Source organism: Arachis hypogaea, chromosome 13 (genome assembly GCF_003086295.3).
Source record: "Arachis hypogaea cultivar Tifrunner chromosome 13, arahy.Tifrunner.gnm2.J5K5, whole genome shotgun sequence".
Lineage (NCBI taxonomy): Eukaryota > Viridiplantae > Streptophyta > Magnoliopsida > Fabales > Fabaceae > Arachis > Arachis hypogaea.
The window spans coordinates 1,758,883-1,771,718 of record NC_092048.1 but is presented as its reverse complement, the minus strand read 5'-3'; the positions used below and the strand labels follow the sequence as shown (position 1 = coordinate 1,771,718).

At 31.5% G+C, this 12,836-nt stretch overlaps 2 protein-coding genes across 2 annotated transcripts; one reads left to right on the top strand and one right to left on the bottom strand.

The window, feature by feature from the left end:
* Nucleotides 1-4,196: 4,196 nt before the first annotated feature.
* On the top strand, nucleotides 4,197-7,743 carry LOC112736322 (rhodanese-like domain-containing protein 11, chloroplastic). Its single transcript, XM_025785715.2, has 10 exons — nucleotides 4,197-4,553; nucleotides 4,664-4,756; nucleotides 5,012-5,119; nucleotides 5,457-5,553; nucleotides 5,685-5,724; nucleotides 6,045-6,119; nucleotides 6,333-6,420; nucleotides 6,534-6,601; nucleotides 7,170-7,242; nucleotides 7,333-7,743. Exons 1-10 carry the CDS (start codon nucleotides 4,407-4,409, stop codon nucleotides 7,414-7,416), a joined length of 873 nt encoding a protein of 290 aa, XP_025641500.1. The 5' UTR covers nucleotides 4,197-4,406; the 3' UTR covers nucleotides 7,417-7,743.
* Nucleotides 7,744-7,925: 182 nt separating this feature from the next.
* LOC112736321 (histone acetyltransferase of the MYST family 1) lies at nucleotides 7,926-12,383 on the bottom strand. The gene is made up of 9 exons (XM_025785714.3): nucleotides 12,022-12,383; nucleotides 11,088-11,176; nucleotides 10,865-10,927; nucleotides 10,109-10,318; nucleotides 9,392-9,460; nucleotides 9,051-9,212; nucleotides 8,689-8,782; nucleotides 8,455-8,597; nucleotides 7,926-8,380 (listed from the first exon to the last, which is right to left on the bottom strand). The coding sequence occupies exons 1-9, from the start codon at nucleotides 12,323-12,325 to the stop codon at nucleotides 8,177-8,179; spliced, it is 1,338 nt and encodes a 445-aa protein (XP_025641499.1). The 5' UTR covers nucleotides 12,326-12,383; the 3' UTR covers nucleotides 7,926-8,176.
* Nucleotides 12,384-12,836: the final 453 nt, after the last annotated feature.

The following is a 12,836-nucleotide window of genomic DNA, read 5'->3' as shown; positions in this document are numbered from 1 at the left end:
GTCATTTTCTCGTGAAAAATATATATACAACATCAAATGCACACATTAATTATTGATTTTTTTTAAGACTTGACATGCATGTGCATCCATAAGTCCACAACATCATGTTTTCACTTTTTTTTTTATTTGTTTATTTAATGATTTACATTTATTATAGATGGGTGTGGTTGGATTGGGATACCATGGGCGTTGTTTGTTTTACTTTTTGGTTTGTCACATATCAAATATGATTGATATGAGTGTATGTATGATAATGATATATGATACAATAATACGCCAATACGGTTCTTCTGTTTTTGAATGAATCAAAAATTGAAAATAATTTAAAAAAAAATGAAAATTTGAAAATAGCTTCTCATATAAATATAAATAGGACTGGCAATGTATACCTTACCCGCAGATATCCAATTCAGACCAACTCGTTCGAATAGAGTTATTTACCTGACCCATTACGGGTAGAGTAGGGGGCGGTGCAGATTTATTTGCGGGTAGTACAAATTCAAGGTATACCCTACCTTACTCTATCCGCACTCCTAATATATTATATAATATATATGTAAAAGTTATGTATGTAGTAAAGAAAGTGAATGTTGAAGTCGCAATCTTCCTTTTATAAAAACTTGAAATAACCACTAAATTAGTTGATGATTATATTATTTGTAATTTTATGTTAGATTTCTTTAAGATATATTGTTTTTAATTTGAAATTAGTTTTTTATTTTTTACTTTATTAATATGTATAAAATTTGAAATGGTTGAATTTATATTTGTTTAAAATTTTTTTATTTTTCTGTGGATAGATTCAAGTATGGTAGGATTTAGAACTTTAGGATATGAGTAGGATTAGAGTTGAAAAATTCTCAATCCGCAAATAAAATAAAATAAAATTAAAAAAAATTAATTCACAAGTAGAATTAAGATAGAATCCAAACCCTACTCTACTCTATCCTATCCGTTGTCAGTCCTATCTATAAGGACGCTAGCTATCACAAATTCGCAATACAATAATTAAGAACTGAAATTCAATTTCAAACCCACTACTAGTAGTTATTGTGAGCACTTCATTTTAAATTCACTCTAAGATAAGATTAGATATCTATTTTCTTTCTATTTTGATTTTTTAAAAAAAAGGAAAACTTAAATTTGTTTTCCAATTATTAAAGTATATATCTATTTTCTTTTTATTTTGATTTTGAAAAAAAAAACTTAAATTATTCGTCTTTAATTATTCATGAAAACAAATTAATGACACAAGAAAAATGAAATTCATGAAATATTTAAACGCGTAACGTGGTATTCATTTAATTTTAAAGCAAATAAATATAGTATCCAAATAGATTTAGTTAGATTAGAATCTAATCTTTTGTTAAGATTTAAATTTAAATAACAAAAATGTTATTTTTTCATTAATTATTTAAATTTAAACACTTTTTCGATAATATATCATCTATCTAATCTTAATCAGAATCAGATTCAGATTCAGATTCAAATTCAGATTCAGGTTGCTTTAAAAAGAGTTCGAAAGTAATATTCATGACTGTCTTTTTACTTAAACAATTTCTTATTTTGTTCCATTCTTTTCTAGTTGTTGTTTGATTTTCTTTTCGGTCACATTTGAAGCAAACAATTTTTATCAATCATGGAGGAAGAAAGCAAATTAGCATTAGAGAAGCCAAAGGAAGAACAAAAAATGCTAGTTGCACAAATTTACAGAGAGATTGAAGAATTACAAGATGAACTTGAGATGAATTTTTGGAAGATAAAGAATTTCGACAAGGTACAATCTTCTCCGACTGATCATCGGTTTTTTAGTCACGACAACTTCCTTAAGTATCACATTAGTGAAAAAATTTCTCTAAATTTCATAATTAGGAGAGAATGGGAAGTATTAGATTTAAATCTAATTAACTCTTCCATTTATGTTAGGGTTTATGAGTCAAGACCTTATCTTATGAGAGCTATAATTAAAGGTCCTCCTAATACCATTTATTATAACGCATTATTTTGCTTCGACATATGTTTTACTTGTGATTACCCTAATCAACCTCCTAAACTTTTCTACCATTCTTATGACTATGATTTGAATCCAAATTTGAAAAAGAATGGAAAAGTCAACCTACCACACTCTAAGAGAAAATGTTCTTCTTCAAATCCATTTAGAATATTAGATATACTTGTCACTATTCAAGGGTTTCTCAATGATGAGTTTTCAAGGAATAAAAAAAATGTTCTAATTATTAGAACATGGGAGGCCATGCTTGTGATGTTAGAGTCACCATTGGAGGGTTTTGAAATCTTGGTTAAGGGACATTTTAGAACTCAAGCCCATGAAATTCTTAGAAACTTTAAGAATTATATGGATTCTAAGGATGAAATTATGAACAAGCTCTTCTTGAAGCTCATCAAGGCGTTTGAAGCTAATGGAACTTATTGTAAGCATCATTATAATAATCAAGTTCTTAATCATGATTATGAGGAAGCAAAGTGCAACAACGTCACGAAGAAAAATGGATACTCCAAATTGCCATTGTGTATTATGTAAATAATAGAGATTTTAATTTGTTGCTTTATGTTATTGTTAATGTGCAAATTGGAATTGAGATTAGTTAAAGTTACGATTTTTTCTTTTCTAATATCATAGTGAATGTTTTTGGGTTTATAAAATTTGATAATGAAAAGGAAAAAAATCCATTTTTTTTACTATTTTTAAAGAAAGACCAAAATATGAAGATAGGTTAATGAGAAAATATATCTGTGAATTGCGTAGTTTATAATAAGCAAAAATATTATATAAATACGCGATTAAATGAAAATACTACTTTATATAGAACTATCAAAACCTTGGCTATGGCTTTTCTCTAATATTAACGCAATATTTTCTCAATTCAATTTTTATCTATTTTTATCAACAATCACCTGATTTTAAAAATACAGCTTCTAATTATTCTTGTTGATATTTTTATCAACAATCACCTGATTTTTAGTATTTTTTTTACTAAGTTTTAATTTTTTTTTATCAAATTTTCATTTATTTTATTATAATATAAATATTTTTGTTTGAAACTTTTTCTTTGATGTTCTCTATTAATAGTTATTGGACACTGGACATTCATCTTAACTTGCTATCTAGAATAAAATTACATATCCATTTTCTTTCTATTTTAATTTAAAAAAGATTTCTTTCAAATTTAAGTGCAATTCGAAACAAAATTTATGAATATTCAGATGTGTGATGTGGTAATTATTTAATTTTAAAACAAAGATAGTATACAAATAGATTTGGTTGGATTAGAATCTAATAATTTGTTAACATTTAAATTTAAATAACCTTGTTGTATTTTTATTAATTTTATATTAATTATTTAAACGTTTTTTCGCTAATGTATAATATAACAATTTATCTAATCTTATCGATGTTCATATTCAAGTTTCAACTAGTATTTTATTCCAAAATTACTCATATTTAAAGCAAATGAGTAATAGCTCAAATGACATAAACTTTTCATACTCATTTAAGAGGTTGCGGGTTTGAGTCTTCATAATTTTGGTAAAAAAAAAAAAACAAACGATTTTTATCAACTATGGATGAAGAAAGCAAATTACTATTGAGATTATAGTTTTTATTTAAAATTTGTACTAAAAAGAGGACCGACAAATTACGACAAAAAAAATACTAAATTTCAACACATAAATTTAAGTTTTTTATAAAAAAAATTATAGTCAAAGAATGTTAAAAAATATATGGTTTTAAATGATACAAAATTATAAATTGGTGTCTTTTTTTTTAATAATTTTTATTTAAATATAATTTTAAATAATATAATCCAAACAACATTCATTTTACTATAATTTATCTTAATACAAAATTATCACATATAAATCACGTTAATATTAACTCATTTTTTATTATAATTTAATAAATATTAAAATAATATTTTGTGAAAACCAAAATAAAATTGAACTAAAATTGATAGTTAAAACTGAAAGTATATGCTCTCAACTCTCAAGAATGTCCTTTTCCAAAATGAACATAATAAATTAGATATTTTACCAATATTTTTTATATATTACTTATGTGTATATAGTATATACTTTTGTATTTTTTTATATTAAAACTAAATGATAGAAAGTAAAAAAAATAAGTTTTATTTCCAAAGTGATATAAATATAATTTCTATTGATATTTACATATTTAGTTTTTTTTTTTTAATAAAAATGAGAATTTTCTTTGTTAATTGAGCATGAACAATAAAGTGAAGAACAGAAGAAGTGAAGATAGAAAGGACAAAATAGAGTAGGGGATGATAAGAACCTCAACTTTTCTTCTTCTTCTTCTTCTTCTTCTTCTTCATTGATTCATTCATTTCTGAAGAACTTTGCAGTTTTCAGTGTTAATAATAATAATAATGGGAGCTGTTTCTCTTCCCATAAACATTGTTAGCCTTACAAATTCCAATTCCAACTTCACTTCTCTCTCTTCAACTTCTCACTATGCTTCTCTCTCTTCCTTACAACTCACTCCTTCTCTCACTGCCACCACAACACTCTCTTTGGTATTATTCATTCTTAATCTCCCTCTTTTCTTATTCAAGTTTTGTTTTTTAATTGATGGGTTTGTGGATTTTTCCTTGTTTATGTATGATGTGCCCTTTTTTGTTTGCAGAAGAGTGTTGTTAGAGTTCAAGCTGATAGTGAGGACTATGAATTGAAGCAAATGAGGGACATGGCTGCTGCTAGAAAGAGACGGGAAGCTCTGGTAATAATAATAATTTTATTCAATTTTATGCTTGTAACTATAATTCATAGAGTTGAATTTTCAGTTGTAAATTGTGTTTGTTGTTTGTAATTATCTCAAAGGCCTGAACTTGTGTAGTATTATGATAAAGGTTTTGTTTTTGAAAGGTGCCTTCTTGTCTATGATTGGTTTCTTCTTGAATTTAGAGTTTAGATCATGATGCTGATCATATTGGATCTCTCATTTTGATTTAAGTTAACCCTTTTTCTTTTGTAGATAAGAGATGGAAAGGTTAAAGTTCTTACCCCAAGGGAAGCTGGTTATGCAGTTCAGCTTTCGAACAAGCCCTTTCTTGATGTTCGACCGTCGAACGAGCACAACAAGGTTTCTCTTTTGATGTATTACTTGTTCCTTATGTTTGTCTATATTAGCAAATATATTGAACATGTTGGTTAGCCATTTACTTGAAGTAGGAGTTTAGGAGGTCAAAAGAAAAATAATTCGACTGCGTAAACATGGTGCCGTATGTGTCAAGACATGATGATTATTATTATCATGATGGTCATTGACATTGGTAGCTGTCATTTGTTAAAAAGCATAATTTGCACATCTTTATTCAGTTCTTTTTGCGAATACGTAATCTAAAACTTAGTGTTCATTCTTATGGTCTTTTCCTTATCATTATAATGTTCATTGTCTTTTCCTTTTGCATAATTTTTAGGCATGGGTGAGAGGTTCAACCTGGATTCCGATATTTGATGTTGACAAAAGACTAGATGCTGGAAGCATTCCAAGAAAAGTCACGAATTTCGTTATGGGTATTGAAATGAAAGATCCATGCTGGCTCTTCCATTATTAATTTTTCATTCTAGACTTTCAGAAGTTATGCAGCAATTTTCAACATTTCGGCACAAATCTACTGCATTTGAATTGATGTTGTGTTAAACAGGAGGTTGGTGGAGTGGCTTGCCTACACTGTCTTATGATAGGTATCATGAACCATCATTACTTTTTTTGTATAAATTACACTGAACTCCTCTAAGGTCATGTGAGGTCACATTCGGCACCTTACTGTTATGTTTATACTTTATAGGGAAGGTCAATGTCATATTTTACAAAAATTTCAAGTTATTGAGTTCGGTATCATTCAAAACCTTAGATGAGGTTAGTGTATGGTTTTACAAATCAAGGCCATGTATGTAATATCGACTAGTACGAAGCAAAGACAGTACAATTTCCCCTTTACTTTCATAATTCATGATCTGTGTACAAGAATTTCCGCATTCATTCTTTTCCCTTTTTCCAACAGCCAGTTCTTAGCCAAAGTCGAGGAGAAGTTCCCGAAAGATACAGAATTGATAGTTGCATGCCAGAAGGGACTGAGGTGAGCTTTTGTACGCATAATCGAGTTGTTAGCAGGCTAAATTGCTATTCGTTATTTGTACTAATTTTCCATTCCCTTGCAACACATTCAGTACTAATTTTCTAGCTGTTGCACCAGTTGAATTAGTTTGCATGCATAAAAGAAAATTCTCAGATCATTTCACTGTTGCCGAACACAGTCCTTGAGTAGTTCTGAACCTTATTTTCTGCTCAGATCATTAGCTGCCTGTGAACTGTTGTACAACGCCGGCTATCAAAACCTGTTCTGGGTTCAAGGAGGATTAGAGGCTGCTGATGACGAGGCATGTTTTCCAATTTTACATTTTTTTTGGTATTCTATTGTACTTTGGAAATGAAAATTAGCTTATCTGACGAGTGTTATGCATTCTCGGCTCTCGTTATTACTGCGGAGCAGGATCTCATCGTAGAGGGTCCTATGCCTCTTAAGTTTGCCGGAATTGGTGGCGTTTCAGAATTCCTTGGGTGACTATCTAATCTCAACTATATCTCTCTTAGTGCATGTAATATGATGTGGTTTGCCTTGTCAATTTAAAGCTTTTTCAATTTTATAAAGTATGAATTATTGTATACTGTGTGCATTTTTTTTAATCAAAAGAAGTTCTTGCTATGCTTGACTTTTTTGCTTCTTTTAACAGTTATGAACTTATTAATTGGCTGGAAAAACATGCAAAACTTTTATTGTGGTAATTTTATTGTGATTTTCCTTTTTTAAGATGAAATCAAATAACATTTTGAAAATATTCAAATTGTCATTATAAGCATGTGAGTACATAAATTGCAAAGACAAAGAAGTTTGGAAGATTTCAGCATGAGATACAAATCTTAATAATGTCCTGTCTTTGCTTGTTGATAATACAAAACTGTGTAGCTAGATTTTATGGCTGCATTGCATGATAGAAAAATGATTGGAATATAAAAAGGGGATTTATATATAAAATTGAAACAACATAATCATTATGTGCACCATTTAAATATAGTTTCATTATATTACTACTGGAAATGCAAAATTTATGTTTTCATGATTATCCAGTTGGACTGATCAGCAAAGAGCGGCTGCAGCGAAGGAAGGTTGGGGTTATAGATTAGTGTTCTCGGCACGGCTGGTAATTTGCGAAATCTATATTTCTTTCTGTTAGTCGCAACTCTTGTTTTCTCAATCATGATGTTTTGTATGTTTGATCATTTCCTCACAGCTTGGAGTCTTTCTTGCGGTAGATGCGTTATATCTCGGTGCGCAGCAAATTGGTCGCTATATCCAGGATATCAGGAGTCATTAGGGTTACTATGGTTTGCTTGAACATGAAGTGACTAACCCTTTTTGTTAAACAGTGTTGCTAGTCATGGATGAGCATATAGAGGAAACAGTAGGCTAAGGAAACCAATTTTGTGTTCTGATGACCAACCATTGCAAGAGCCTTATAGCATATCTCTCTTTTAGTGGTTTTCAACTTTTCATAGATCGAGTTTTTCTCATCTTAATTCTAGTATTTTGGTGGCTTGTAAATGCAAGTTTGATTGGGAACTCCTTTTAGTTTTGGGTCTCTTATATGACAAAATGTTGTCATATTAATTTCAGAATCTAATTCAATATGTTATCTCTTAAATCGAGCACAAATTTGCAACAAATTAATCTTTAACTTGCACAAGATACCGTAAAAAAGAGAATACAATACATGCCTCTCAAACTGCACCAAAAGAGGCGATTTAGTACATTGCTCATAAGAAAAGGAAGAACTAAATCTAATTGTTACCAATTTCCATTTTTTTTAAAAATATTAAAGGTCGATTTCCAAGTATTCTCTTTTCCTTTTGTTGAAATTAAGCACAAATACATTGAGTCATGAATTTAAACAGGTAAGAATGATTCAGCTTATAACAATCAGTGTGTTCCTAAGCTCAGCTAAGATCTTTACAAGACCATGTATTTGTTATTTGTTAATACACAAAGGGGGTAGTGCTAAAACAACTAACCAACCTAACCTAAAATCTATATATACAAGTTCATCAAAGTTACATAAATAGTAGGTAGCTCTTGCCTCAACTTTGTTCCTTGTAAGGGGTCCAGATCAATTTGCTAACATCAACCTCAAGACCCCCTCTACCAGCAGCTTTAAGATGGCGATCAAGAACCTTAGGATCTGCACAAATAACATGCTGTCCTTTCCTGTATTGGATCAATTCTAGGCTCTGAAGAGTTGTCAATATATCTTCGGCTTTAATGGCAGTCATATCACTTAGCTCCTGCAGAAACACAACTTTCTTAGTAACAAGATAACACGCGTTCTATGAAATAAAATTATTATACAGATGCTTACCTTGATGGAAATGTTACCCTTGTGCTTTTTCAGAATGTCCAAGAGAACCCTGGTCCAATATCCTCTGTAGCTTAGCAGTCCAAGATCTGAAAGGGGTCTTTCTGGCGTGCCAACTTTGCCCTCCTTCTTGGAAAGTTCATATGCTGTTCAATATTTGAAATTAGAATGGATGAAATCTACAAAAATGTGTGTGTGCATCCGTGTGAGAAGGATAGAGGAGGAGAGAGAGCTTACAGAAGGCTATTAGAAATTTGCCATAACCTTTCCTTTGGTAAGGTGGAAGCGTGAGGATACATGCCAAATTGTAGGATTCCTCGGAATGTTTTTCCTTTATTATAAAAGGTAGTCAATATCAACACCGGTATCATTCATGTAAAGTAAATACGAAGAAATAAGTGCAACAAAACCACAAGGCATAAGTATGGAGGAGAAATAAGATATTTAAATTAAAACAATGTCCAATGTCAAGTTTCACCAATTACAAAGCATCACAGGCTTCTAAGAAGAGATGAAAGAATTGGGCTAGCAAATTAAAAAATATAAATACTGAAATATCTCATGCCAACCTGAAATGATTAGAGCCAAGTGTTATTTACCTTAGAGAAATAGCCAACCATGTGGCATCCTCGATCATCACATTCACACAAAACATAGAACAGAAATAGGTCTACATCATAATAGAGGGTCTTGTGATCAAGAAACAACTTTGCCAAATAACACAGATTCTGGCCATAAACCTTGTTCTTCTTCCCGTCAACCTGTTTAGACATAGAACAATAATTAAAAGTAATCACAATGTTGCAAGAAATAAAGAATTGAGTTTGGATATAAAAAATATCAATCATAGTGGCATAGGATAAAACTTACCATAGGAGGAGAAAAATGAATAGATGATGAACTTATATTAATAATAACAAAAACATTACCGTAAATATACCTCAAACATTGACAGGGTACCACTTCTGTATATTTCATCACCAGGGGGATGCTTAAGATCACATTTTCTCTGCACGAACAGGAACCGATGTTGTTACATGGGCTCAAAAAGGCATTTAAATAATTTGCATTGATTATATAAAACTGTCACCTTTCTTCTATTTTTTGGCTACTCAGAAGATAGAGAAAGAAATACCACAAGCGAATTTCACTAGCTATTTCATAGGATTTGATGATCATTTTTTCCCCCCACAAAAAATGGCATTTTAACCAAGGGGTCATTTCAAATATGTAGCTAGTAAATGAGAAGAATAGTACAAAGAAAATATGATAGATTCTTATCACAAAAGGTAAAATACACATGATTATACATATAAAATTATCGTATGTTGTATCATTATGCAATATATTTGCGAGGAAAAAACCACATATTAGAACTGCACATGGGGAAACAAATATCGCACATATCCACATTAGAACTGCACATGGGGAAACAAATATCGCACATAGGTATACAATTAACTTCTCCAACTGCAAAAAGAGCTAAAATAACACAAGTTACAAAAACACCATTTGTTGCAATCTACAAAATAGTAGAATAAACTGCAAGTAAACATATTAATCTTATGTACAGCGATCTTCCAACAAGAATATACACCAAAAATAGCCAAAACAAAGAGAAGTACGGGGAAAAAGGAACATTTCAAGCACCCCTTACCATATGCCTCTGAAGCTGTTCTTTCCGTTTCATGAAATTGAGGCAAAACTCACAAAAGTACAGCTTCAAACAGTCGTTGTATTCTGGTGGGAAGGGGGAGAAGTACCATGTCTCAATCTCATATCTTCCAAGTTCAATAGTAGCTATATTTTTCACTTTGGTAAATTCTTCGTGTTCTCGCAAACTGGCAGCATCAAGCTCCTCGTGGCCCTATGATGTATCAAGAGAAATGTAGAATATAAGGAACAAAGCTTCAGCTTCAAGCAGGATAGGAATTACAGCAAGAAGCAACCACCAGCTTCACGTTTCAACAGAATAATAATAAAATTACACGTTTTATGTCGCTTCAATTTCATTGAAAATAGTCATTAGCAGCAATAATTTCCAGCAAGATAACATTAATATTAAATTTTCCCTGACAATATCAGAACCGGAGTTACTGCTACTCAAATGTGTGTACTGTTTCCATAGCTAGTTGGCATCACATGTCTCTTATATGTCATTTAAAAGTAGAACTCAAATACTGACTGGAAGTTATTCAATCGGAACATTGTGTGTAGGTATCTGTGCCAGAGTAAAAAATTGTCATTTTATACGATTCTGTGTGTTTTCAGCTCAAGATGCTGGTTAGCAATGGCTGAAGTAGAAACTAAAAAGGTTTAGTCTAGCAGGTTTTACTTTGTCAGACGCGCGCGCGCGTGTGTGTGTATACTCAGCCTATTTCAACATTGTAAATGAAAAGTAACCATTCAATACCTCTACATGTGTCTCATCAATCTTCCTCTTCTGGTGGCGTGTCATCTTCAAGCCTGTTGCCCCCTGAGAAACCAAATGTGTAATTTTCAAAATGTTTAATCATAAAGCACCACTCATTGCATTAAAATCAAGATTAGCAGGAGCAAGTGACTACAGATATAAAATTAATTTTAGGCAACCACTGAAAGGCTGCCAAGAACTTTGAAGATGATATAATCATTACCTTCTCCTCCACTTTCTCATCAACAACAGCCTCTACTGACTCGAGATCAAGCTGCTCGAGCTTCACCCACTCATCAAGCCTTCTATTAACTGCCGAGAGAGAGAACCATAATCATAACTAAAAAGTAGAAAGACTAAAAGAAACAATAAAAACAAGAGACTAAGCGGTTGGCATCTGTGCTCACAATCACAAATTGCAAAAAATTTGACGTCAGCTGATAAACTAGAGGGAACTAAAAAAGTTCAGATACATAAACAGCAATACAAGGGAAACATGGTGACTTGTGAGTAATAAAAACACCAAATGCAAATTTATTTGAAAATATTGCCCTGTTAACTTTATAATACATGAAAGTGTCACTAATTAAGCCATTATATTACTCTTATTTTAACTTCTTTTTTCTTAATAAAACATCATATTACTCATTTTTCCAGGTGGAAAAGCATAGTAATCTATCTCTGTTTCTTCCTCTCCTCCTCAACCAACAACCACCTCATCCCCACAGAAACAAAAAAGAAAACAAAGAAGCTCAACAACTGTTGAAAGCATGATGATGATACATTAAATATCACATTTTCCAAACACCCCCAACAAATAACAAAGAAAAAGCCAAACCTTTTCCAACTAGGTAACCTCTGCTACATGGATAACACTGAAATTAAATCCATCCTATAACAAAATCTGTGGAATTCTAATACATCCGTCAATTGGTACCGATTCTTAACATTCAAAAATCGAAACCCTAAACCCTAATATTCCAGCTAAAAGTTCAATTAATCACAGTTAACTCCAACAAAAAGACGAAGTCAAGTTATTATCAAAGAGAATTGCACACTCCAACTACATTTCCACCTCACAATCAAAACCCTAACTCTTCCAAGATGAGCAATAGCAAGAATTAAAAGAAAAAGAAAGAGAAAGTGAAAGTAATTACACTCTGTGTAATGAACGTAATACTCGTAATCGTTGGGGTCACTGGAAGAAACCTTGCGGCGTTCGATGACCTTGACAGGGTGGTATTTGCCGTCCCTCCACCGGCACATAACCCTCGTCCCGACCTCCAGGGGAAGCACCGACGATCTCCGGCGCTTCGATGAGTCCGAATCCGGCGGCTTCTCCGACGTCATCTCCGGAGGAGGAACGCGTGCAGTGCCGTCCGTGGCCAGAGATTTGCCGTTTCCGGCGGGAGTGGCGGTGGAACCGTTTTCGGTAGTGGTTGGTGCTTCGAGCGAACCCATTGGATGATCTGTGATGTGGAGAATAATTTTGTCTGAATTTTTTTGCTTATATATACTTATCGTAAAACATTAAATAATTTTTTAATTTAAATAAAAACAAAAATATTTATCCACCATAAATCACACTTAAGAATTAAAAAAACCTAGAAAAGTGAATTTTATTTTTTTTAACATTTGGTGAATTTAATTTTATTTCATTATTATTAGTATAAATATTTTTTACATTATTTAATCATGTATATATTATGATATTATTTAAATAATTTGGATTAAAATCATGCCAATTCCAAAATAATAACCTTTGTTATTTTTTATATATTTAATTTGATTTAAACTAGACATTTTTTTGTTGCCCACATTATCCCCTAACCCGATATATATTCATATATATATATATATATAATTTGATTTAAACTAGACATTTTTTTGTTGCCCACATTATCCCCTAATCCGATATATATTCATATATATATATATATATATATATATATGAGGAATGTTAGGGGGCAAC